This window comes from Anopheles merus, chromosome 3R, assembly GCF_017562075.2.
Source record: "Anopheles merus strain MAF chromosome 3R, AmerM5.1, whole genome shotgun sequence".
NCBI lineage: Eukaryota > Metazoa > Arthropoda > Insecta > Diptera > Culicidae > Anopheles > Anopheles merus.
This window is the reverse complement of record NC_054084.1, coordinates 30,685,659-30,711,811: the sequence shown is the minus strand read 5'-3', so window position 1 is coordinate 30,711,811 and position 26,153 is coordinate 30,685,659. Positions and strand designations below refer to the sequence as shown.

Here is a 26,153-nt window from a genome sequence, read left to right as displayed (position 1 = left end):
GCACTCACTAGCACTCAGTCATTTTCATTCATGAGTGGTGGCTTACTCCGTTATTTCAAATGGAATTAATCAATCTTTTCAAATATTTTTCGTTAATTTTTCGATTTTTATCAATTTAAACCTTTGAAGCTGGATTTGTAAAGATTGTGTGCTGTGGAATGCACACTTTTAGGCTGTGTGATACCATGAGTGTCTGGTTTATTATAGACGAGCTTTCATTAAAAGATCGATGAAACACAACTTAAATGAAATTAAATAAAATACATTCTTCGATGCTTACATTTATTTTTAAAAATATTTGCTTCGCTCAAGGTGCAAACCTTAGTTGTAGTTATCTTTTTTCACAACCGTACGCCTAAAAGTATGCAATCTATTTTAGGTTAGAAAAACATATTTTGGAATCAATGAAGCCAATGAGCTGGTCAAAATGCATGTTGCATACTTGCTGGCGCAATATAGTTTCGAAACCGATGATACCGGGTTTCACGATTTATAGATTAGTTTCCATTATTTTTTGGGCTCGTCTTACGATTTATTCATCGTTAATAATAGATTTTTAGTTTCTTCTCACGATATATTGGCATCGTTCCATATCGAACCGAAAACACTGGAAAACGCCCCAAAAAATGGAGGAATACACACACACACAAATGGTAATCAACCAAAAATGTCCAGAAAACAACCAAAAACCCTTGGCAAACCCAGTAATAGTAGGTTGCATACTGTCAGGCGCAAGTGTGCCCTCTTTTAAATGAAAGCATTTAAAGGTAATTTGAACAAAAAAACATTATTTTTGTCGTAAAACTGAACTGTACCCATGAAAACACTAATTCGTTCAACATTTGCAACGTGATTCTTTTTTAATTTTCTCGACAAAAAAATCAAAGACCATAAACGTCGTCTACTGCTCATTAAAACAAACTAAAATTGTCCCATCATTTGCCATCCCACGGTTGCTTATTACAGGTAAATGGCAAACCAGTGTTCACCTGCGTGTGTGTAATGAACTCCGTTAAAACGAACATTGACTTCAATTGCTAGACTTTCTCCGGGAACACACCCTTTCCAAATGGCGGGAGGAAAAAACCTACCAACCCCACCTCGCTCCGAGAAACAATGAACCCAATGTGATGGATCGCATGTCGGTACGAAGAAGCCATCGCGAACCGTGCCTACACCGTGCCTAATTTATGCACATTTTCCCTAAGCCAAAAGCGTGATTATAATAGAGCGTGCTGCACGAAACTTTCCATCGTGCGTGATGGAAGTTTCGCGTTTCATCGCAGTAAAGTTGTTTTACTTTTTTGTTCTCTATTAATTCCTTTCTATGCCTCAGTGCTAAATCAACTTTTGCACAGCTGAGATGGTGTAAGATATGAATCGAATGTCTCGCCAGTACGATAGCTTTCTAGCAGGAACCGGTAAGGGTTGGTCAAACATTGCCCTGTGCTCGAAGTGATTTACGAGACGCATTAAAATGTGCGATTGTATCTTGCCATTTCGACAGGCCCAGGTGTTGCACAACTAACCAGCCTTAACAATCGATAACAACTTTTGCTTTTAAAGCTTACCCGGCCACATCTCGCTCACAAACTCAAACACTGTTTGGTATCGGTAAAAAGTTTTCCAAAAACAATACAAATTCCAATGGGCGTTTTCTATCCCTTTTCCCGCTTTGTTTGCCTTCGGATGAGCCACGTGCTGTGTGGATGGTTTCCAACGCTGCACCACACTGCCTCGCCACAATCGCTCCAGATAGTGGCAGATCAATGGATTGGGGTGAAATTAATTAAAACTTATGATAACGCTTTTTCACCTCCGCAAACGTTTCCGAAAAACGCTCGCTTGGGACGGTGGTGCGGTCACAGGGAATCGCACCGCCATGAGCGATATTTTTCCCCCCGCCTCGGAACAACAAACCGCTTAACCAAAAGCATTAGCGATTCCATGCGCTCATACATCTTTGATGGAAGTAATCAAACCATTCAAACAATAAGCCTTCACTTTTCTTTCCCATGGCTTTCGTTTCTACACGAAAGCATGATTGGCAGTAGGGGCGTGAAGGTAAGGCGACGACCGCTGTTAGTCTTACCAATAGAGTGCCCTTAAAGCCCATTCGAAGAACGCAAATAACAACACTCGTTTCCCACTCGCCCTTCCAGGAGCAGGGCCCCTGTATTAACACGACACGAGCATGGCTTTTGTGTTTGATCGTTCTAGTGCGTTTCCATGCTACCTTTCCATTGCTACAGAGTACTGATTTATTCACGCAAATAAACGTGGTAACTAGCTATGGCGGGTAGTCGTATCATGCGAACAGTACTGGTAGATGGTGGAAGCAAACGGAAGCGTGGTACAATTAGAACGCATTAAAGCACTTTTATCAGGGGAAATAAATGCAATATTTCTTTACAAATGGATTGCGCTTAATCAAATTATTCTGGCAAGCTAATTAATAAACGATTCAAAACGCTTTAAAAAAACGAGAAACAGATTTAAGAAGGCCAAATGCAATGTAATTAAAAAAAAAAATAGTACAAAAATGAAATGAAACATTAAATGCCCCTTTGGTTGCCGAAAGCGCCTAAAAGTATGCCATGAAATGAAAACATGTAGGACCGTTGCGACGAAGCGTTTTTCATAGAATTGAACGGACTCATTCTTTTCGATTCTTTATTTGTAATCCTTTACGAGCACGATTTTTAATTTCCTTTATTTTTGAACCTTCCTAGACCTTCCAAAACCCTTCTTAAAGCAATCGAATCGCTATCAATTATTCGTGTAATCGATCAATTTGCGTTGCCTCTGGCAGAATCGCTTATTTGTTTGTTTAATTTTAAAGCGCACCCAAAAACTCTTATTCAATTATACCTTCCGGTTCCTTCTCAGGTAAAACACTTGAATGTTGGTGGAGCAAAAAAAACTGGGACACACGTACCTTCTTTCTTTGCAATTTTCCACTTTTACCTTCTCCAGTCCCTGAGCGAGCAAATGAAATTAGCGATCTTTTCTTCAGCGGGTTCGCTCCTGCCGATTCAACCTTACATGGTGCTCCCTCCTTTTTTTAACCTATCCCCTTTATCTCCCTTGAGAACCGTTGTTTGTCGGTTCGTTTGTAGCAGTAACATCGTTAAAATCCCTCCCGAACGTAATTTATTAGCGAACCCAAAAGGCGCGGGGCCTAACGCAGGCAAAGACCGAACCCCACTGATGCTGTGGTTTGCAGCACCGGTCTGCATCTGACTGTGTCGCTCCCCGTGGCTTTAAATCCCGCAGCGTACCAACAAATTCCGCGCGTCCACATCCCGAGGGCTGGCCTCGCTTTTTTGCTCTTGATTTTCTCATCATTATCATTGGAATGCAAGAAAATGCGGCATAGTTGAGAAGCGCCGACAAACAGGCCACTGGCATCCATCTCGGAGGAGGGGGAGGGGAAACGAGCATTCATTTGCGAAGGATTTTAAAACGCTTGATCCGTTTGTACTCTCGCGGAGGATGGGTGGACTTTAACGTGGGGAGGAGGGTTTGCTTTTGAATGTTGGGAAACACCAAAAATCCGCACCGAGGGCAACGGTTCGACGGTAATTGTGCTTCCTCGCATTGGAAACGAACACAAACGCTCCTCCTTGGTCCACGGTATAGAATTTTGTTTTTCCTCTTGCGGAAGATTTCCATAGCGATGAGCAATTTCTTTGTGAAAATCAAGGAATGTCTGGAGAGTTGGGAAATGCATTTGGGGAAGAAAAAATGGGCATTCTTCTTTGTTGGATTACCATCTGATAGATGTTTGCAAGCAAGCATTGAAGCGAATGTATACAGCGAAATGAGGAAAAAGGTCAAAGGGCACCATTTAATAGCGCCTACAAGTATGCAATGGTGAGGATAATCGTTCCTAATAGCGGTTATTTAAATATATTATTTAATTATACTGAATCAAATAGTGGAAAAGCACAGCTTTAGTAGACTCAAACAGAAGACGTTTCATTGCAAAGTTTATTCATAAAAAACACGACAAAAGCAACCATTCATTTGACTTATACAATACAACTCTCGCTCCATTCGCTTCACCTCACGCTCTACTCACAACATTCGCTCCATTTCACGTATCATATACTGCTCAAAAGCTAATAAAATTACAACTTCATCTCCTTTCTCTCCGTCTTCTCCTAAAAAGCGAATGCACAACGAAAGAACAAATTACTTCCATCACGCGTATCGAAAAAGGGGTTTAATTTACAAAACGATACCCCACGCTACCAATTGTTCGCCTCTGCTCCTACGCCAATCCATTTGTTACGGCTTTTTGATTTCATTTCCGATTCGTACCGTGCACCTTTCTTCTTTTATTTCTTCGGGCTTTTTCCCCTGTATGTGTGTCCCTCAATTCGGGGGCGAGGATCGATAACGTCGAAATAAATGATTGGAGCTGGAAAAAGAAAATCCCCTCTTCCCACACCGAAAACCTAATTGGGTGTTGTTCCGGCCAATTGGCTCGGGCGCGGAATCTCGAGATGTGTTGGTAAGTCGCTTTCGCCATGCCACGGTAAAGCTTTCCATTATCTGTGGCGTGTGGGCGAGTTGTGTGGGCAAGTTTGGGATGGAAAATCCTGATCGAAGCGGTGGCACACTTTTTGTAAGTTGGGCCATGTTCTCGTGGTGCTTGGCTTTTTTCTTTTCACTTTCTCTCTATTTGCTCGTGTTACAATTGGTTTGGTTTGACCAGGAATGGCAAACCGTTGCTTGATTGCCATTCGGTGCATGTACGGGAAGATTTGCACTGTGCAAGTGCATCGATCCTGCAGGGATTTCGCTTCCCACAACGGATCCCACGTGCAAGTGCAATCTATTTACGAACCGTTGGCAAAACTAATTCACTTAGACTTTAGCCATCCCGCAGAGATTCAAGTTTCTTTTCCCTCCCTCGGATCGCTTTTTTTCAACAACAACAACAGGTTTCCTTTTCTTTTTCCTTTTCGGATAAAAACCCCTTTCCCATTGCTGCGAAAACCCTTCCACATTTATCGCATCATTTCTTTCCATCGTGCCGTGTTTTATCGTGCGCCTTTCTTCTGCCCCGGAGTTTTAATGTGATTAAACAAGAGGGCGCCCTTCCGGTGGGTGCACATTTCTTTCTGTGAGACACCACCACACAGAAGCAGGTCGACGAGCGGAACATTGGTTGAAGATTAAGATGGAACGTCCTAAGATAGGTGGGAAGAAAGTGTGGAAAACGAAATGTTTCTCAATTTTCTGTCCTCTCGTTCGCTTGCGATAAGTTGAATGAACTTAATTTGTCTCATCCGCAATTATGGGTTTAGCTCACCACCGACTTTCGCTTCTATCAGTGAAGAGTGCCCAAACGAAACGTTATCGTACTTTGGTTCGATGTTTCCGTACGACGAAACATCGCAGAGCAATAACCACCATGAGCACGGTGAGGATTTAATTGGCACCTTCGTCCGTTAGTAACCTTCTTGGTGCTCTGTTGGGCGATGCGAACGGCAGATAGTGATAGAAAGTAGAGCGTAATTGCTGCCGATCGTATTGTAGCAAATATTTGCCGCAATTGTGTTCGAACTGGCATTTAATGGGAATGTGTATAGCCAACTCATAGGTTAAATTATGTCGTCATTCTAAACCTCCATGGCCTGTGCGCCTAAATGTATGCAATTAAACTTAAACAATTTTTAAATACTTGATAGTACATTTTAGAAACCCCTTTTCATATGGTTTATTTTTTTCTCATGCATACAATTCAATATAAAATTCAGTAATGTATTAATATGACCTGGCTGCATCATCTGATCAAAAACCGTAAAACAAAAGTTCACATTGCATACTTTTAGGCGTTCTAGTTAGCGATGAGTTGAAATAAAGTATAATTATTTACATAGTATACTTTTAGGCGGTAAATAAAACGGATAGCAAATTCAAAGAAATTGCATAAGAGGCGAATGAGCTAGACCTCAAAGTCTCTAAAAAATAAATAAAAGTAAAAGTAAAGTAATAAGTAGTCTAAAGAATAAGACATAAACTTAACCTTTTTGAAGCAAAAAAATCCTTACCAACCCCTCTACTTACCACCAGTGGCTCTTTGAGGCCCCTCGTAGAACGAACAAATCACAGCATTACACCCCCCGAAAGTGTTGGCTCCATTTCATCGCACACAACCTTGGCCAGTATCGACGGGAACATTGCTTTTATGAAGCCCTTTGGAAAGTTTTACGATCCAACCCTACTGTTACCACAGTCTGGGTGGGGTTCATTTTCCTGCAAATCAAACCATAACGATACCCCGACGAGCTTTGGCGTGCCAATCCCCTGCACTAAAGCTAATCGGAGCACAACCACCAACCAAGTTCTACCCTTTTATTCCTGTTTTTTACAGCACTAAGCTAAAGTCTAAAAATGAAGTTGAATATGGAAGCGGTTCCTTTCCATGATGTAAAACTATAAACTTACCCTTCGCATAAAACCGTCCTGCCAGTGCCCTTGGTCGGTAGATGGATGGCCGTTTTTGGCCCCCTCCAAAAAAAAAGGCTGCCGACTGTGACTTTCGACGTGTGCGTGTCGTGATAATGGTGAAAGTTTTATTTCATGCTGCGTGCAAGCACACCAACACACACCCTCTTGCCCAAAGCTCTGCTGGCCATGATCAGCTCGATCCCGTCTGCACACTGGACATGTGAACTCCTGGCAAAGTGGTGAGAAGTTTAAAGCCCCATAAGTGAACCCGGTTTTACGATCCCGAGAAAATGTCAATTACGAGCACCCGGACGAGGGTTCGTGCTTTAACAGGGACGCATGCAGAACCCATTCGCTGCAGAAGCGACGATGGTGAGACTATTCGGCGACCCACACTTTACGACCACAGAGCAAATTATTAACACACTCTAATTGCTTGCCCGACGGCAAATAGAGTTGGTTCTAGTTCTGGGTACAATAACGCTTGCCTGTTGCTTTCATAAAGTTGATTTTATTTTTTTATTTTCTATTTTCATCGTGAAAAAAACGTGTTTGCAAAGCACTGCTTGAGATTTGGAAAGAACACAGAATTGACACAGTACACAGTAATAAGACGAAAATAATAATAATAAAAAAAGTTCAACTATACATAACCATAAATTGCACCGTTACTGTTAACATGTTTGAGGCTTGGCTTCCCACACAAACACTACTCAGCAATCCTTCGAGTTCGTTGCCACTGGACGTAAGCCACCATTCGCATCGCAATACTAAGGTAGATGTGGTTTTGTCAACATTGCAGTCCTCCCAGCCACCTAATTTGTTATCAATTTGCTCCCAAAAATCCCCACCATCTTTCCAGCGATGCATCGCGTTTACTTCGGTGCATCATCCTCGATCAGCTTGGAGTGTACGTCCATCAGACCCTGTGTGTGTGTATGTATGTATGTGTGGGGGGGAAAATGACATCAAAGAGAATTAGCACCAAACCACAGCAGCACATGCACCATATCGCGTCGGACCTCGTACACCATCATCTTCTTTCGGGACCCGGTTGGGTTTGCTTCATTGGCAGAGGGCAAAGTGCCATTGGAGCAACAAAGCATGAACTAGTGAGGGAACAAAACTATCTTTCAGCATCATTGGATAGAACACTACCTCTCTACGGGGCGGAGATTTAGCCAACGGGAGAGCTAGAGGGAGAACGGGGTTCAATTGCGTAGCGTTGCCTGCTCAAGCCCGTCGGCAGATAGTTTGTAGCAATCCTAGACGCACCGAGGACCACACGTGATGGGGACAATCGAGGATAAAGAATGAAAGAACAAAAAGATAAAGATAAGAAAACAATGTGCAAATTTGCTGCAGCCGGGTTGTTTGCGGTGCATAGAAAAACCAACACACACACACGTGTGCATCGTGTTCAAAACCACAATGTTGTCCCTCCCGTCCCTGGGGGGCAGTCCCACCTTCAACCTTGGTTAGCCACACGTGAACCGACCACAAACAGCACAAACTAATTTATGAGAGGGATGGGAGAGACAGGACCGATTTCCGAAACGATTCCGATGATTTTTACTGAAGGTGGAGAGCAAAGTGGTACCTCCAATGCAGAAAAGTATGTGTTTTTTCACCCAGGTCCAATCTTAATGCATAAATGTACTGTCCAAACCAACGATAGAGAAGCAAGAATGTGACACATTCATGATGAATGTGTTTGTCTGGTCGAGTTGGTCAGTCTCACGTTCTATTACCTTCAAACCTTCGAATGTTCTGTCACATGAGTACCTACAAAACAATAGAGAGACGCCAGTCGAAGCATTTTGCATGCTGTTTCAAAAGAATATTCGATTATATTTCACTCCTCCCAGTAGACGGACACACGTCGAAAAAATACTGTTCTTTTGCGGATTGTTTTTGTATATGCGGCATCATTCGTCGGTCGGCTCATTGCGCTCTTACTTAAGCTTTCGTACGTCCGCCGAATCCTCCTCGATCAACTTGTGGTGCACATTGCTTAGGGCCTGGAAAGTGACGACGACCAAGTGCCGGCACACGTGCGAAGGGAAAATGAACCGAATTAGTGCACTGAATCGGGGGGAGGGTTGAATGTAGACCCAAAAACAAAAGGTAGCCATCACCAATGATTTGTTAAGCACTTATGGTCTAACTACCCATGTAAACCAAATCCAAATTGGAATGTAAAAGTGCTATTTCAAAAAGGTAATATACATTATAACAACCAAGTTATATGTTTCAAATAACTACTTAAAGAAATTGTTGAAAACAATGTTACATTATTAATTAAAAATAACCACAACCAGAGAAGAAGAAGAAGAAAAGTCTTAACCAAATCCTATTTAATCCTGAATGTCCGAATGTAATAAAGCCTGCTATGTACAGCGTTTGTTTTTGGAAATGTTTTTTTTAAACCACAACCGTTCTACCAACCAACCACCTTTTTGCTAACCTTTCCCATCCCAAACAGCCCCCCCGACCAAAAAGCACTCACCTTGAAATACTTGACCGTTTTCACCCGCAGCTCGAGCGTCGCGTCCTCGTCGCAGATCATGATCGTGTGCGGATGCTGCTGGAACGCACTGACCGTCCACATATGGTTCACGCCCTCCTCGATCGCCTTGTACAGGGCGAACGCTTTGTGCGACCCGAGTATCATGATCATTACCTCGCGCGCATCCATCACCGTCGCCACGCCGACCGTCAGCGCCTGCTTCGGCACCTTGCTAATGTCGTTCCCAAAGAAGCGCGCATTCGCCTCCAGTGTATCCTGCGCGAGCGTTTTCACGCGCGTCCTCGACGCCAGCGACGATCCCGGCTCGTTAAACGCAATGTGCCCGTCCGGTCCGATGCCACCGATGAACAGCTCAATCCCACCGGCCGCCCGTATCTTCTCCTCGAACGCATCGCACTCCGCCACCAGATCGGGCGCATTACCGTCGAGGATGTGCACGTTTTCCGGATCGATGTCGATGTGTTTGAAAAAGTTGTGCCACATAAAGTAATGGTAGCTTTCCGGGTGGTCCCGCGGCAAATCCACGTACTCGTCCATGTTGAACGTTTTCACGTACTTGAACGAGATGCGCCCCTGCTGGTGGAACTTGATCAGGTGCCGGTACATGCCGAGCGGGGTCGAGCCGGTCGGCAGGCCGAGCGTAAAGTACCGATCCGGGCCGGGCTTGAAGTCGTTGATGCGCTTCATCACGTACTTGGCCGACCATTCGCCGACGTACTCGGCCGTGTCGAGGATGATTAGACGCATCTTGCAATGGGGCTGAAATGGGGAAAAGAAAGAAAATAAAAACGGAAAAAACCGCATGATTAGTTGGCAGGAAACATGGGGAACCATGCTCAAGTGTATTGATGTGTGCGGCTAAAAGGCCAGCAGTTCGATCCAGTATCGCGTATCGGTTTCATCCCTTCTGGGATACATGCCCACAGGCACACAAAAACACACACATACGGCGTAAGTGAAATATAATGACATTAGTTCCGGCGGCGATGCCCCCAAAGCAACTGCCACACGCGTTACTGTCCCACGTGGATGCGGGTGCGTGGGTGGCGGAGGGCCAAATCCGGCACAAAGTTTATTAAGATTGATGACTACAGTTCGGGGCGGTTCGGTTCGCTTCACTCCCGAAGGACATTGATTCTGGGGATGTGATTTGAATTGATATTCATGTGTACGCGCGACGCCCGCCCGCAACAACAGGCCACAGTCGCCGAGACGGAGAGTGTCTCTTCGCACGGAATTCAATTAGGCGTGTGTGTGTGCGTACGCCATCGAACGTCAATTTAGCCACTGTTTGTGGCACCAATTTTCGGGACCTAGTTTTTGCTTTGTGTGTGTGTGTGTGTGTGTGTGTGTGTGTGTGTGTGTGTGTGTGTGTGTGTGTGTGTGTGTGTGTGTGTGTGTGTGTGTGTGTGTGTGTGTGTGTGTGCCTTCGGGCACACTAGGGTCACGGACACGACACGCAACAAACGGCGCTAATAAACGGTACGGCGTTGCGCGTTCTGGGAATATAGCCTGCATTGATGTGGGTCTACTGTTTGTAATGGAACGAAATTCGAAAGAAGCGGTACACATACACACACACAGTGGGCTTTGCAAATGAAGTTACGATTTGCACTCTGCACTTGATACAGTTCCAACCGCAGCCTCAGGACACCACCAACTGACCAAAAGAGCTTGCCGCTCGCGCAAACCCACCACGCTACGCAACTGTTTGGCCGTAGACCGAATTCGGGTCAATGTTATTATAGTTTTGCTCGACTGCGCACCTTTTTTTTTTTCAAACCCCCACCTTTGCGTACGGACCGCGATACACACCCTTGCTGGCGAACTGGTTTGTGGCTTTAAGCACCCCGCAAAAGCGAAGACGAAACGACTCCACACACGCGCACTCGCGGCTCAAAGGATGGACACGCTACAGCCGACTGACCGTGTGCGTGAAGATCGCGGCCCGTTTTATGGACTGTCAGGGTGAGCAGAGTCTCACAGCAATTACAAAGCAGCACCCGTGCCGATACCACTTGATGCACTTGTCGTAAGGCGCGGCGGAAGGCAGCCTGCTCGGAAGCGCGAAATTAAACGCGAAGGACAAAACGAACTGCTGCTCGGGGTTGACCTACTCCCAGCGCTACGCTTCGGCTTCTTATCAGCTTCCAAAGGGACTGTATTTGTAGGTCAAATCCGATTTGTTGTTATCAAACCAACTGATTCCGAATACTTCGACTGAAAAAGGGCTGCAATGGGTGATTCGGCCAATGGATGGTTCTTCCAGCGCATTCCAACGGATGAATTATTCATGCTGCCGCTACTCGGGAAGAGATAACACACAGTCAGTGTGATAAAAATACATTCGTTCCACGCTCACTCTGTCTTGCTTCCACAAATTGCGTTAGCGTTAGCATAGCTTTCCTTTACTGCGAATCGTATGGCAACTCCATTTCGCACCCTTCCATCCAAGGCGACTTTGTTTGACCTTGAAATTAAAGACGCCACCGTTGCCCCCAAACCGAGCGGCACGCGTTTTTTCGCCACCATTTACATCCATTTGCCTTCCGTGCGGTGCAGCATGCCTGCATTCGTGTTTCATCCGCCAACGAGCAACGAGCCATACCGTGCAATGTAAACAACGCAACAACAACAGCTGGTTCGGGTTACAGCGCAAAACAATCAACGATCCGGTGCGACCGGTCAATGACCCCTCAGTGATTGAAAGGGGAAGCTTCCTAATGGTTGCGAAGGAAGATTGTTTGGCAAGCGGGGCGAGCGATTTTTTGCGGATTATATCACCAAAACCAACAACCTTATCAAGCGGATTAGCCTCTTCGGCGTCTGATAAGAGCTAAAATTATTGTCTAAAACTTGTGTAGAATGCGTTTTTATCGCTACTTACCGGAACGTTTACTTATCACCAACAACAAACACTGAACAACGAACCAAACTGACAGCGACTGGACGAAGCAATCGACCATACGAGCTTATCGGACACCAGCATACAGGCTCACAGTGAAGGCACTTTTTCGCTCATAAAGAGACTACCTAAGAAGATGATATTCGATAAACATTTTCTTCAGTATATTCGGGACGCATTTAGCTGCAATTTGTATTCGCTTTTTCCATTCTTTTTGTAAATTAAAGGGTTTAAAAGGGGTGCATTCGATTGTTTACATTCGGCGTTTTGACACGATCCGAATGTAGGCTGCATTGGTATTGGTGAGTTCGTGTCAAATTCCCTAGCCGTCAACGTTCCAAATTTGAATCGACAGTTAAAAGAAGTGAAATAAAATCAAGCAATAATAGGTTGTTTTACGAGTATAATTGAAATTAATACTATTCTTTCATACAACACGCACCTTAAATCGTGCATGAATTGCAAAACAAACACCAATTTTTTGTAATATCGTCCTTTATTTCTACTTCTACCGTCTCCGTTCCTTATCGGCTATGATGCGCTTATTATTTGGTAAGTTTTTTGTAATCCTTGCGACCGCGGCAAAGAAATGATCCGAGCTGACCGAGAAAGCCGCCCAGCTTGAACACCGACCCGAGCAGTATTAAAATGCCTCCGACGAGGTATATCGTTACGATGGTGTTCTCCTCCGGCATACGGCAGCGCGAAACGGTGTACTCTTTCAGTGATATGCGTGCCTGCCAATTAAAAAAAAGAACAATTTTAGTACATACAATGGAAAAAAGGAGAATCTCACCAACACTCACCAACATAAAGCTGGGATTGTTTTTGTTGCGCCAGCTGAACGATGGCAGCGTGTACTCTTCGATCTTGAGCCGATTCTGCACCATATGGCAGTAGTGGTGCGAGTGGCCACTGAACGCAAGCCGTGGATTGAGCAGATCCCCAATCAGATCCGTCGACTCCTTCGACAGCACTTCCCACCGCTCCCGGTACAGATCCACCTCGGGCGAATCGTGCTCCTGGCACTCCTTGTCCGACTCGCGGTACATCGGGAAGTGCTGCAGCACGATTGGCCGGCTGTACTCCTCCAGCTTGACCACATCCTTGCACTGCCCGATGCCTTTCCCGCACTTGAAGATTGTCTCGATCGACTTCAGCTCCCTCTCCGCCTTCTCGCACAGATAGCACCCGTCGCCCTCCATGGCGATCGAGTTAATCGCCACAAAATGAACCCCCCGCATGCTGATCAGCGATACGCCCGTATTGTTGAACTTTTCGCCGAACCGTTGCACCAGATTGGGGCGCGTGGCGTAGTGGAAGCCTATGTCATGATTGCCCACGATGCTGTGCAGCGCAACGCCGCGCGGAGTGTGAAACAGCTTGCGGAACCGGTCGACGTAGATGTCGAACTCTTTCTGATTCACCCAATTGCCTTCGTCGAACACATCCCCGAGGATGAAGATGGCTTCCGGCTGGAAGAGCGTGATGGCCGACTGGAACGCTCGGTGCATTTGCCACTCACGGCGCAGCTTGTCGAACCAGTGGCCCCGCACCGGACCGAGCAGGTGCGTGTCGGCCAGCAGCATCACGCTCACGGGCTCGAGCCCATTCACCGCGGCAGGCTTGGAGGGCCATTGACACTGAAATGGGAAGAGAATGAGGTTTAGATCGTGCGCTAATCCGCCATATCAATCTTTACACTTGAGCTAGAACGCACTTTTAACAGCACAACATAGTAAACAACAAACTCATTAAACACAACCAACGAAACAATGCTAAGCAGCAGCCGGAAGAAGAGCGTTTTCAGCTTCATGTTGACTATATGAAGCTGGTTGACGGCTGTGCTTACTTGTAAAATACAGTCAACATTTGGGATTCATAATGTTTGCGTTAAAATAGCAATGAAAAACACGGAATGCTTGGAGAACTTTGTAAGAAGAGGAATTCTGCACCATCGATCGATTTGTTATGATAAACAAAACAGCAAACTGACAGCTGTGTCGGATAAAAAATGTCACACTCGACGAAACTGTCGGAACATGCGGGATTCAAAAAGGCGTTTAAATTTTGTCGTATTTAAAGAAAATCAAACAGCTTTTGAACGTGCACTGTTAAATAATGTTGTTTAGTACAACAAATCGTTAAAAACGTTGTTATTTATCCATAAATATTTGTTTTTTAATCAAGTGCTTGCTTGAAGGTAAGTTCAAAATGTTCGTTAAAAAGGGCTGTTTTCTAAAAAACGTGGATTCCAAAGAAGTTATTGAATAAATAATGCAAACTTCTTATGGTGTCATAGCAGAACGTGTTTCTCTACATAACCGTAACGTAACCTATTTTTCCTTGTTTTTTTTCTACATTTATTTCGCCATTCCGTTGAACATTCAAATCCAATCCAAAAGGTCTTTTTCGCTACCCATTTTCTCTACATACCTTGGCATGCCAAGCGTTCGTTAAAACAACCCAAACTGAACGAAGCCCTTTTTTGACGTTTCCCTTTTTCCCGGACCGTCGTTCGGCCGTTTGGGAGATTTATTTATTTTTTCAATATTTTTCTAGCAACCGAAGCGAACGGACGTGCGCGTCTGCGGTCCGTCGGTCCCTACACAACGCCAAACACAGTTTTGTTTTCAGTTCCACAGCAGTTCAGCTCGGGCAGTAAATGTTGAGCTGCTGAAGCAGTGTTTTGTGTGTTCCAGTGTTCCTTTCTTGACAACGACGGTGCTTGTAAGTGTTGTGAAATAAGCGCGGCGCTGGTGTAAAATTGCCCAAAAGCAATCTCGTTTTGTTTTTCCTCCCCTTACACTGCCCGGGGTGAAGCCATTTTCCAGTGAACGTTCTAATACACATGCACAAGCTGCCGATGCTGCTGCTGTGCTTATATGCTCGAACTTATGCTTCTGCAAACCTTCACGCACGTGCATAGGTGGTGTTGGAGAAATATGCTGTCGGTCGTGTAATACACATATTGTGCTCGGTTGTGGTGTTTCGGTGCGAGCTGTGTAAATATTTTCAACGCAGACAGTCGGAGACAAGCTTCAGTCGGCAACTTGTCTCAAATCGAAAAGAAAAAAAAAAAAACATCTAGAAAAAGGACTAAAAGGGAAAAATAATCGTACAGAAGGCCTTCAACTAGTTTTTCTTACACTGTGGCAGTGCGCGTACAATCGGTGTTGGGTGTTGGTTTTGCCGAAAGCAAATGCAGTGCTATTGATTTTGACCTCGATGGTTTTTTTTTGGATTCCTTCCAACATTTCTTGCCGTATAAAAATGGGTAGAAAATGTAAAGTTTTTGGTAGAACGAAAATGAGAATATTATTCTCAGTGGAGAAGGAAGAGCGCTGCCTCAACTAATGGGAGATTGTGGGAAAGCCAGCGTCGTACATCAGCGCATCTTGACATCCTTGAACCCTGGACGAGAAGCAATCCAAATTTCGGTCAATCCAAGGAGCACAGTGGAATTGTGGAATTTTAATCATTTCATACCTTTCTTTACAGTATCGTTCTTCTAACAGTACCAATCGGATGTGATACGACAGAGAAAAGGAAAGAGAGAGAGAGAGATAGTGAGTGTGTGCGCGTTCTTGTGATTCTGTGTATGTGTGTATGTCTCTGTGCATAGAGGTGTACGAGTAAGAGGGGGAAAGAGCGTGTTTTGTGTGTTAGAAAAAAATCCATAACAAGGTAGAATTTTCTCTAAAATCTATCGAAAATATTATAACGTGAGTGGCTGTGGCGTGTGAAAATTCACCCAAGTGGCGAAAATAGTTTCTCCCGGTAGCTGTGCATGGGTGCTGCTACTGATTGAGCCATTCGGGAAAAGTGAGCAAAGAAAACTGCCGTAAAACACCTGAAAATAAGGGTGGGTCCACCTTATTTTCCACACCCACTGATGAGCGAGTAATCTTTTTTTTCCTTTCGGAGCGGCCCATGCGCCGGAAGAAAGGTGTGAAAAACCCGACCCGGCATTACACAAAAAAAGAAAGAGTGTCAAAAGTTGTTCCGCAAAGTGTGGTGTGGAAAGCTAACCCGTGACGGAAAACATCGCCGAAGAAATTGGAGGCAATGTGCGTGCGTGTGTGTGTGTGTGTGTCTAGGATGATTTGAATGTCGCTGGATATTTTTAGCGCGCATGGAGAAAACGGTGCTGCACCGTCGGCGGCCACACCAGTGCATGTGTTTGTGATGCACAGTTTCCGACGTTAGCGGACCACCGAAGCACCACGAGAAAAAAAAAAAAACGTTGGAAGCAACAGCCCGCAGGAGGAGACGTTTGAACGGGAATTAATCAGCTGAAACACACCCATATACACAAGACAACTGTGGCAAGGAGGCGATATACCACAACACAAGGAAAAGAAAAGGTAAGAATCAAGAGGGCGCTGGCGCTCTCATCGTCATTTTGTTTGGGTGTGTGTGTGTGTGTACGTTTCTAACGCGCGTTGTTATGGTTCCGGAACAGATGTTAGAAGGTTGACCCAACACCCAGCCCAAAGGAAAAGAGCATACTTGCGCTCTCTCGTTCGCTCACTTTGCATATCCTTGCTCTTTGACCCGCTACAGGAGAGACAATTTTCGCAATAAACACACACACACATACGCAGCTTTTTGTGTGAAAATATGTGTTTATGTGTTGGTGTGGAAATTTTGCAGCAATACGGCCCAATAACGAGTTGGGGTCAAAGGTTAGCCGTTTTCGGTCGTCAGCATATTTCCCTGCTGGAGGAATGCTTTTTGCCTTGGACGCATCGCATTCTCAAACACATCGTGATGGATCTGCCGAGTTTATATATCGCACAAACAAGCACACACACACACATATACATAGCACACATTTTCAATGACCCATGCTGAAGCGGCGTGAAAAGTATGATCTCGAACTCATCTTATCTGTGGTGCCGCTAGCGCTAACGCAACGGGTGGTGAATACACAACAATAACAACAACCCAAAAGGAGGTTGTTGTTTGCTTCTTTCTCGCTGTTTGGAATCAAACCGAACCGATGAATCAAAAATCATTAAATTCCGGTTGACCTCATTCGGTTAGATGCTCTCTCTAATCTGGTTTGATTTTCCCTCTGGGCGGGCAAACCGGGCAACCGGTGTGAGGTCCGCGGTAGGCCCGATAGGCGGGTAGCTCTCCCGCTGGAGAAAACTATCAATCATCGATTTTGCCGATGCCGGCGTTATCGGACGACCCGCAAGAAAAGAAGAGGAAAAAAAATGAATCAAACCCTTCTCTGAAGCAGGTGTGGTGTAGAAGTAAGATGATTTTTTTTTTGCTGTTGTTATTTGGCATAATTTATTACCACACCACAACCCTATCCGCCGATTTTGGGCACGGGAAATTGGGAGCGCAAATTGTTGTCCGTACGATTACGGCACAGCGATTACAAGCAGCTTTTTTGCGCTCAGCCTAAATGCTTTTTGGTTGGACCTCCCAAGAACGTGTTAATTCTTCCCCCCGCGTTGTGCGGGAAGACTATTATTGGGGGCTGGCTGGTTGTTTCGTGATGATAACCTCTGCTGGGAGCATCATCTCGGCCACCAATTACTTATCGGTCCCTCGTTTGCCTTTTGGGAGCGGGGAATGTGTAAATTGAGATGATAATTGGGAAAGAATTTGTTTGGTGTTTTGGAACGGGTTATAGTGTGTTCCTCAAAGCACACGTTTGGTTGTATTTGGATTAGATTGTAAAGAGGTAAATATATAAGATAACTTAAAATAACAATTTTTAGAGTGCAATTAAGTATTTAATTTTGTTTTAACATGATTCAAAGGAATAAAATGGGTCTAACACGTACAACAAAACGAATTGCTTACGATGGAGTACTGACGACTGGGTCTTAGTGTCGTGTTAAACACCATGGACTTACACACTGCAGGTCGTAAGATCGATCCTCCAATTTCGTAGTTAAAAATGTGCGTGGGCTTTTCCTTCGTATCCATTAAATCTGAATCGAATAATACTAAAATCTCTGCTCCAGTTCCAAACCCGAGATAGAGTTTGCATTTGTGTTCCATCCATCCCTATCCCTACCCGTGGTAGTTTGCTTGTGGCAGCAATATTTTCCTCCTGTAACGAGCTTTTTACAAATTACTTAACAGGCAAGCAAGAAGCAAGTGCCTCTTGCGTAGGTTTTCAGCCTCTGTGCACAACAACTACACCTTGCCGAGCGAGTCTCTCTTGCTGCTGCGAAGCAATTAATGTTGACTAATTAGACTTCTCCCGGCACGCGATTATAAACCGGCGGTCGGCTGTCGATGCAGCGCATAATTCCTGCCCGCTGAACCGCACACAATTTACAACAAAAAAGTAAGAAATGTAAGGAATCAAGACGTAAAAGAAACACCACCACACTGCATCTCCACCACACTGCATTAATTTCAGCTTCCCGCGAGTAGTCCCTTTGCGGATGCAGGAAGTATCGCTTGGCCCAAGGGGGAGATGTAAACCGCGCGTAGTTTAGTGTACGCAAGTGTATGAAAACTAGTTTTTGGAGAGAAAACTATTTCCAAAACCGATTAATATTCAATTGCATACCATACCACTGCCTTCTCTGGTGCCCCAATATTCGCGATCGAGCTTTTTTATGCAGGCGAAAAGCGAGTCCATTGCGTAACGGCATAATTACAGGGACAAGAGTAATGGTAATGAAGGTAACCTTTTACCCCTGCGTCTGTGCCACTGCGCTTCCGTTTGCGGGTAGGATGAAACACGCTTAATGCGCTCAAGATGAGACGGTCCAGCTAATAGCATCAATGTTTTATTTTTTTTAAATAAGAGAAAGATGATGGTTTATGTTTTGCGCGGAATTCTGCAATGTCTCTTTCAAATATGTAAACGTTTTTGTTAATTTTAGATTAAAACAAACGCTATCAAAACGTGTTCGAGAGAGCGTTTGTTGAAGTTGTGTACTTTTTGCACGCACGCCGCACTCCAACACCACCCTGAGCCGCTTAACTTAAGCAGGAAGTAAAAGATCAACGCGCCTGCACACTGCTGCAAATGCGTTCCTTTTTTTGTGCTCGCTCGCGCATTTCAATTAAATAGTGCCCGGCGTATGTTTGCGTCTCTGTGCACGCCCGGCCAGGCGATAAGACGATTCGACCCCACGGCTGTCGATGGTTAAGGTACGCTTGCACACATGCATGCGTCCAGCATAATCATCTGCCCTGCGAGGGCCTTTTGCGCAAACATTAACTTGTTCTTCCTGCCTTTTGGGGGAGGGGGGTGGGGGGGCCGGCCGTGGGGCGATTTATTTCCGCGACAAAAGCATTTATTTACGGTGACACTTTTTCTTTCTGATCCGGCGGTGGAAGTGCGGTCCAGTAAGGGGTGTTTGTGTTCCTTCGAATGCACATTCAAAAGGCGTCGGTCGCTACGAATCTCGATATTAAAGCAAAATAGAGGCTCGCTCGCTCCTGCCGTCCAAGCGGGAATGTTCTGCCAAGAATGCTCTAGGAATGAGCATTCTTCCATTCGCTACGAATGGCCACCATCCAGTACGTGGGCAGTAAAGAATTGTCTTGGGAGGAATTTGCCCTCTCTCTCTCTTCCCTCTTCCCTAACTCAACAGAGCCCTATTGCAAATGGTGAATTTCTGCCCCCGGTCCCGGTCCAGGATGATTATTATTAATGGGTTTGCAATTTTGCATCGGATCCACCGTTTGTAGCGCCCTCAGGGCAGGGGCAGGTTTCCTTTTATTGAATGTAATCGTTTTACTTTATGGTTTAACTATCGCTTAATGCACTTTAGTGTGTGCACGCATCATCGTGTGTGACATGTCCGCGGAGGGAGAGATGTGCCAAGATGTCATGTGCGCGTTGCCTACATACATTTATACCATGCTAAAGAGAGAGTGTGTGTGTGTGTATGTGCAGGGGGCGTAATGAAATAATGTACATTCGTTAGGGGGTGAAAAGTGTAACTGATTTGATTTATATTTCTACAATTCTTCATTGATTGAATGGCGAACATGTTGCAAAACTAGTTTTTACTAAAAATGTGTCTCATTTACTTCAATTTATTCAACTTATTGCTCCCAAACTATTCCTCCATGTTGCTCTCAATTGCAACGAATCGCGACAATGGCGTAAGTTCCTCATTCCTCAGTTACGCAACACGGTTGTGTGTGTTACCTCGCATGGGTGGTGCATGGGAAGGATATATCCATTTTTGTTTACCCACTCCTCCAGCTCCCTCCGCATTTTGCATAACATCTTCTGCAGCTGCATCTCGTGTTGCGTCAGCGGCGGAAAGGGACTTTCAAGAAGGGATGTTGCGAGGGATGTTGAACGGCGGAAGAAGGATGAAATGTGTGCGGTGTGTATGCAAATTGTGCGTAACAATGGAAAGTGCATCGCGCTGTAAAACAAGGGGGGGAGTGCGTTTTGCAATGAAATTGAGAAGGAAGGGGAAACGCAGCATGCATTTGGTGAAAGCGAGCTGCATCGATGCAGAACTTGGGTGGTAATTTATGACATTGCTGCCCAAACTATTTTAACAAGCAATGGAATGGGTTTCGCTTGTTTATTAGTGGAATTTACTTTGTTTCTGGCAACAACAACAAAAAAAACCTAATTAAACTCAATAAATAAGATGGCTTTCAACACATTTAGCCAACGGTTTTGCGCTGTGTTTCACCTTGCGAGAGATAATGATGGCGTACAAGTAGTCGTTTCCAGTGCTAATTGGCACTTGACGGTGGAATTCGAATCGATATTTTCAATCGTACCTGACATTAGTGCTGGGATGCTCCATTCAATTTGCCACAAGTATCTAGTTCTTTATCTCCCAACCGTTACAATCGAGTGTGTGTCTGTGACTGTTACAAGATCACGAATATCGAAACAAGTTCAAGCAAAGCAGTAACCCTCCACACACACACAGAGCTCATGACGAATGGGTTCTTCGGGATTCTTGAATTACACTACGACACTGGAGGGACAGAAACTTGCTTCTTGACCGGTTCGGAGGTCCGGAGAATACCGTCAACATCCTACGTACCTATGCTGCTTCGAAGGCAGAGGTATTTCTTTACCATGTCCCGTGACAATTTGTGTACGACCACAAGCTCTCCCATTCCCCTTGGTGCGGACAAAGTTATGGATATTGATAGGCCATAGCTTTGGAAGTGTTTGACAAAGTTGGGCTCTTCGTTCGCATATGACCGTTAGCTGTTTGAACGCTGGAGGCATAAATTTGCTCCCGAAACGGTACACTGATGTAGCTACCGATTTATTTTATGTTCGAGCTAATTGCACCCGGGAAGAGATGTTTATCTTAAAGTGTGACATTTGTCGGGAATTTTCAGGACTTCTTCTCTTTGTAACTGTACATTTGATTGATTTAATTTTAATTTATTACTAATTGAAGTTCAAGTGTTGTTGTCTCTCTTCCCCTTCTGATGAACGATGATCGATTTACAATTTTTTATCCCTTCATCCAATACATTGATTCACACACCTTAATTCACCCCCCAGGACACTTTACGAGCAATTTGAACCCATGTTTTGTCGGGCATCAAAGCGCTTGTGCAGAGCATAAAAAAGCACTCTCTTCCGAGCGATGCCGAGCGCTTCATAAATTCATGTTATCGTGATGCTTCAACAGACTACAGACCTTTGCTGCCTGCGAGACTTCCACTTCGGCGTTCGACGGTCCATGTTGTTGACGGCTTTTTCGGTGAACTCTGATTCGTTTTTTGGAGAGATGAAAAAATACAACAAATCGAGCTATATCTTCCCGCTCGGCAGCAGCACAGGGGTGAAGATGCGCTCAACATAAATAAATAAACGCCGTGTCTAAAACAAAGCGCAAAGCAGTCGACCAGCAGATCCCGGTGTCTGCGAACGAGAGAAGCAAAACACCTTCTTTTTTTGAAGCGTGTCTTTTTTCCGGTACTGAACACCAATACAGAAAAAATCGACATCTGCATCTCCTGCATCTCGACGTATCAACATTGTGCTGGGTTTGGGTTGGTTGTTTTGGAACTTAAACACAAGAAAAAGGTACAATGAAAGCAGTACATCCAAAATGCTTCATATGCAAGCTGAGGACGACTGTCCGATGTAGTGCTCACAAACGGTCGCCGAACGGAACTATCCGAGCTGAAAGATGATCCCCCTCTGGGTGCATGTGAATGTTCTGTTTAGATTCTGTGTACATTCAAAACCCCCGTTTAGTTTCGTTGCCCTTTCGACACTGTTTAGATAAATTTGTGCCTGCTCTAGGTCGATTTTCGAGGGCACAGCAAGAACTCCCTTCGCACTTGGATCGTTTTTGTGTGTGTATTTTAACCCTTCCAAACACCTTCCGTCAACGGTGGAATGAATTTTCATTCGCGCTCGATCAGTGTCGGAAAATTATCTCGCCATCGTTCTTCAACGCCTAGAGCTGTCATCCTAGGCAATCGAAGTTGACAGGCACGTTAAGATAACACGCTTAAGCGTCTTAGAATGGCAATAAAGAAGATCATTGAAACACGGATCGTTGGCTTTTAGTGGCTTTGAGTGAATTTGATATTGATCGTTCAATTCAGACGTTTGCTGCGCATATCACAATGATGCTTTTGCGGTGCACGAGTGTAAACGTTCGCAAGGTAACTGAGACTGAGAGGTATAAATACAAATCCACATCGATGCATCACTGTCTGATTGCGTCTGGTGAGTACGTGTAGTCGCTAACAAGCTGTGACATGATGCTCTGTGAGTAAGGTGGATCTTACACCTTCACTTCTTGTCTGGCACGGGACAGCAGCTCTTAAGCGGATTTGCATGTTGTCTGAGATATTGATACTTCTTCCCTGATCTCCTTCGCTATTGGAGCACGGTTGCAATCGCATCCGACGAATGCATCATTGGATCTTTGCATCCTGTCCATGTCGAATGCGATATTGCTTAAGTTTAAGCACCTGATTGTTTATTTCTGGGAAATGATGTTCCTTCTCCAAGATATTCGTGTCTACCCATCTAATCAACGGTTCCAGCACTGCTCGATCATCTCCTGGGGTTGGGCATTTCTGCTGATGCACCAACGAAGATTCCATTTGCACAAACTCCAAACAGACGACATGACAATCTCGGGCATCAGCATCAACTTAGGAGCTTCGCCATAATAATAATGAGCTTTATGAGATGCATCTCACGTCATCGTCATCATCAATCTGGCTGATTATTGGGGGCGTTCGGAGCAGCCGTTCTGAGATGGGTGCTTGACAGAGCGGATGGATGGAACACGTGATGTCGCTCCGAGAAGGCGAGTCTTTCAAGTTGGTAGATGTCTTTCTCATCTTTGATGTTTGCTTGCATACGGTCAACGTATTTAATATTGTTTGCTGCCTTTAAACCTTCCTCTCCCCCTTTCCGCGAGGCATGTTGCGCACGATACCTCCAACCCGGAGTAACCTTTCATTTGGAAGATACATTTGAATTCAAAATTAATTCAATGTTAAACCAAGTTCACGATCATCACGCGGCGATCTCCCCCCCCCCCCCATCCCGACATCGACGAATCGTGGCGATCACAATGTCGACCGTTTGTGTGTTGCGCACAGTTTCACGAGCTCCACGAACCTCAAACTTAGGAACACTCGCTTTAAATACAATGTTTGAGGTGTGTGTGTGTGTGTTTTTTTGCTTATGGCGTACCACATTTATATTTTTTTCGCTCCAAGTACTGCTACCCACCTACCCACATTATCATTGCCATGACCTAAAACTATTAGACGGAGGTTCGAAACGCAAAGCCATGTTTCGATTCGCTTGGTCGAGAATTTAGTGTCTAACCTCGGCGGCACTTGGCGGGAGATGTTGCTGCCCGTTTGCCATCCGCCACTCGCGTGACAACGGTTAGATCCGCAAAGAGCCAAGATCGGCTAAATTTATTTTTCCTGCGTGTGTGTGTCTTGCCGGTGCTCGACCAAGTGCGTAAAATGACTGGTGCTAGACGCGGGGAGAGCTAGAGAGGAAGTTGGTGGGGATGAAAAAAAGAACTCAGCTGATTGAACGTATGTGGTGGCGGCGGCGGCGGCAGCGTTGGGAGGGCCAATTATGCGGTACAGACGAAACTTTGTTAGGCTACATCGAAAGCAATAACCGTAAAGATGGACGAAATATTACTAAAACGCACACAACAACAACAGCCAACAAACGCACACGAAGGGTTGGAAGACGGAGAAATACGTTGTGTCTTGTTGTTGATTCCGAGGCAATGTGTGCGTTTGTGTGATTTGATCGCTGCTTGGGGAGCGTTTTGGCGGTGCCTAGCAAGATGCTGTTGTTTTGATAGTAACTATCGGTACTATGTTCAAAGGCAAAAATGTTGTTAGTCATACACACTACACGCAGATAGTCAGCAGCTGCGCAAGAGCCAACACGCAATCATGTTGCGGAGATGCTTCTTTGGAATTGGATGTTTTGTGTTCTTCGCCTATCTGTCCATGGAAAGTTAATGCTGCGGGCTTGGAGCAGCAGCAGCAGCAAGTTCAAGTTTGTGTCCATTAGTAATTGCCAATGTCATACTTCAAACGCAATAAGCAAACTAACGGAGGAAATAGCGTCCTAGTTGCATAATGTTAATGGTGGGTACAAATTTCGTTCAAGATTTTCAGAATTTGTAGAGAGACTGACTTTAATCTCTTGGATAAACGCAATCCTCTGTGGAGTTAGTTGCGTTTGAAATCAACCAGCTCAGGAATCTCGTGGTTCTTTATCGCAACTTCGACAACTACTCTGGACATGAACTAAAGATTGTTTAACTTCAATCGTCGCACTTGCTGGGTTTATGCGATACAAGATCCGATCTATTTCAGAAGAATTAAGGTGTTCTTAGGATGCTTTAAATTAGAAATATTCAACCCATGTCATCTGAGCTACTTCTTTGAACTCTAGCAGTTTTTGTTTGAAGTTTCAGGCTTAGTCATTTCATGATAAAGGCCTCAATATCCGTTACACCCTACCTAAAGTCTTTAAAAATTAAACGAAAAGAACTTAAAAGCTCTATATTCCTGTTCAATTATTGGATTCCTACGATAACAAAATCATTCAAACTATGTTTATTGTTATTTGTACAACCCATTTTACTCACTTCATGATGCTCGATTCTGCGATTAGAAATTCCACAGGAATAGTATCATCGATCACGAAGTGACAGTTCTGACACAAATTGTACCCATTCACATCAACTTCAAACGTAAAGAATGGTAGAAAAAATAACAATTAGCGAAAAATATGTGAACACTTGTTCCGCGGTTGGCCTGGCGGGTAAATCTGACCCGCGAAAAACTCACGAGCAGCCAAACTGAATAAAACAAGCAAACTCAGCGTCACTAATGAGCGTATAAGGCTGTCATTAGGCAATTAATAGTGTGCCTCTTGCGCTTAAATTCGCGTTAGTTTGCGTGTTTTTTATGAAGTTGAAGTTTTTCTCTTCTTCCATCGTAACGCAAGTGTGGTTTGTGGGCATGGCCACAGTTGTATTTTCGCCACTGACCAGCAAACAGCTAAAACAATATTTCTCCCATCTGCTTTCCTTCTGGGGCCTGCTGCCTAGCTTCACAGTCAGATTGGTGCAAAAGTTAAACTTAATTAAGACACAAACACATAGGCACATACATTCCAACACACGGCACGCTTGAGCGCGAAAAGGGGCCGCGCTTTGTCTAATTTTTCGTTGTTGATGCGCTCGGATGGATTGATGATTAGGCGGCAGAATTCGATGTGGAATTACACTGCATTAAAATAAACGAAGACGAATGCTTTTACGAGGTGAGACCTTCGGTAGGTTAGGGCAGATCAGGAGGTTCAGACCTTCGGTAGGACGGAGAGGCAGTACCGGTAGAAAATAAATTCCACCCTAAAGAGAGATTTCATGCTGTGAGGCAGCGGCAAGCGGCGCGCTTATAGTTACATTACTCGCAGACCATTCCGCTTGAAAGTCGCTGCTTTACGATCATTATATCATGCATAGCCTAATTGATGCTCCATCATCCTTTTTGAGGTTGTTGTCCAACATCCATTGAGGTTGTTGTTGGACGGTTTGGCGAAGTAATTAAACGCATCATCCTGCTGTAGACATCTCCGCTAACCAAAAGTAGTGGGGATAATTATCGCCGATTACTCGCCTGCTTGCTCGCAGGTGGATATGTGTGTTTTAGTGGGTTGGAATTAAATTAGCATGGTGGTAAAATGTTTTGCCTGCCTGCCCCTGTTGAACGGCTCCAGCTGCCCCACTGCCCGGGGCAAAG

At 44.7% G+C, this 26,153-nt stretch overlaps 3 protein-coding genes across 9 annotated transcripts in view; 1 reads left to right on the top strand and 2 right to left on the bottom strand.

Moving 5' to 3' along the window:
• Window positions 1–6,961: 6,961 nt before the first annotated feature.
• Window positions 6,962–11,990, bottom strand: LOC121597095 (glucosamine-6-phosphate isomerase). 7 transcript variants are annotated; one of them, XR_006005380.1, is made up of 4 exons: window positions 11,883–11,990; window positions 8,975–9,754; window positions 7,624–7,730; window positions 7,345–7,391 (listed from the first exon to the last, which is right to left on the bottom strand). XR_006005380.1 is itself a non-coding variant. In XM_041922628.1 (3 exons), the coding sequence occupies exons 2-3, from the start codon at window positions 9,740–9,742 to the stop codon at window positions 7,341–7,343; spliced, it is 819 nt and encodes a 272-aa protein (XP_041778562.1). In that variant the 5' UTR covers window positions 9,743–9,754; window positions 11,883–11,990; the 3' UTR covers window positions 6,962–7,340. The 7 variants fall into 7 exon arrangements, 6 of the variants coding, with proteins under 6 accessions (XP_041778562.1, XP_041778557.1, XP_041778560.1 ...); XM_041922628.1 differs by lacking the exon at window positions 7,624–7,730 and having other exon boundaries at window positions 6,962–7,391; XM_041922623.1 differs by lacking the exons at window positions 7,345–7,391; window positions 7,624–7,730 and adding an exon at window positions 8,291–8,486.
• Window positions 11,991–12,442: 452 nt separating this feature from the next.
• LOC121596136 (metallophosphoesterase 1 homolog) lies at window positions 12,443–13,871 on the bottom strand. The gene is made up of 3 exons (XM_041920811.1): window positions 13,621–13,871; window positions 12,707–13,543; window positions 12,443–12,637 (listed from the first exon to the last, which is right to left on the bottom strand). Exons 1-3 carry the CDS (start codon window positions 13,714–13,716, stop codon window positions 12,446–12,448), a joined length of 1,125 nt encoding a protein of 374 aa, XP_041776745.1. The 5' UTR covers window positions 13,717–13,871; the 3' UTR covers window positions 12,443–12,445.
• A 570-nt stretch (window positions 13,872–14,441) lies between these two features.
• Window positions 14,442–26,153, top strand: part of LOC121598012 (GTPase-activating protein CdGAPr) — a 76,834-nt gene continuing 65,122 nt past the window's right edge. Inside the window, exons 1-2 of the mRNA XM_041924435.1 lie at window positions 14,442–14,630; window positions 15,402–16,267. The gene's annotated coding sequence lies outside the window, so the exon portion shown is untranslated. The remainder of the gene's footprint in view (window positions 14,631–15,401; window positions 16,268–26,153) is intronic.

Bases quoted from the DNA above. Each gene is read 5' to 3' on its own strand.
- LOC121597095 (XM_041922623.1), bottom strand. From the start codon at position 9,742: ATGCGTCTAATCATCCTCGACACGGCCGAGTACGTCGGCGAATGGTCG. The intron at 8,487-8,974 runs GTGAGTGCTTTT...GTCACTTTCCAG, and splicing joins AAACGGTCAAGTATTTCAAG to GCCCTAAGCAATGTGCACCA.
- LOC121596136 (XM_041920811.1), bottom strand. From the start codon at position 13,716: ATGAAGCTGAAAACGCTCTTCTTCCGGCTGCTGCTTAGCATTGTTTCG. The intron at 13,544-13,620 runs GTGCGTTCTAGC...TTCCCATTTCAG, and splicing joins ACTATGTTGTGCTGTTAAAA to TGTCAATGGCCCTCCAAGCC. The intron at 12,638-12,706 runs GTGAGTGTTGGT...TTTAATTGGCAG, and splicing joins ACAATCCCAGCTTTATGTTG to GCACGCATATCACTGAAAGA.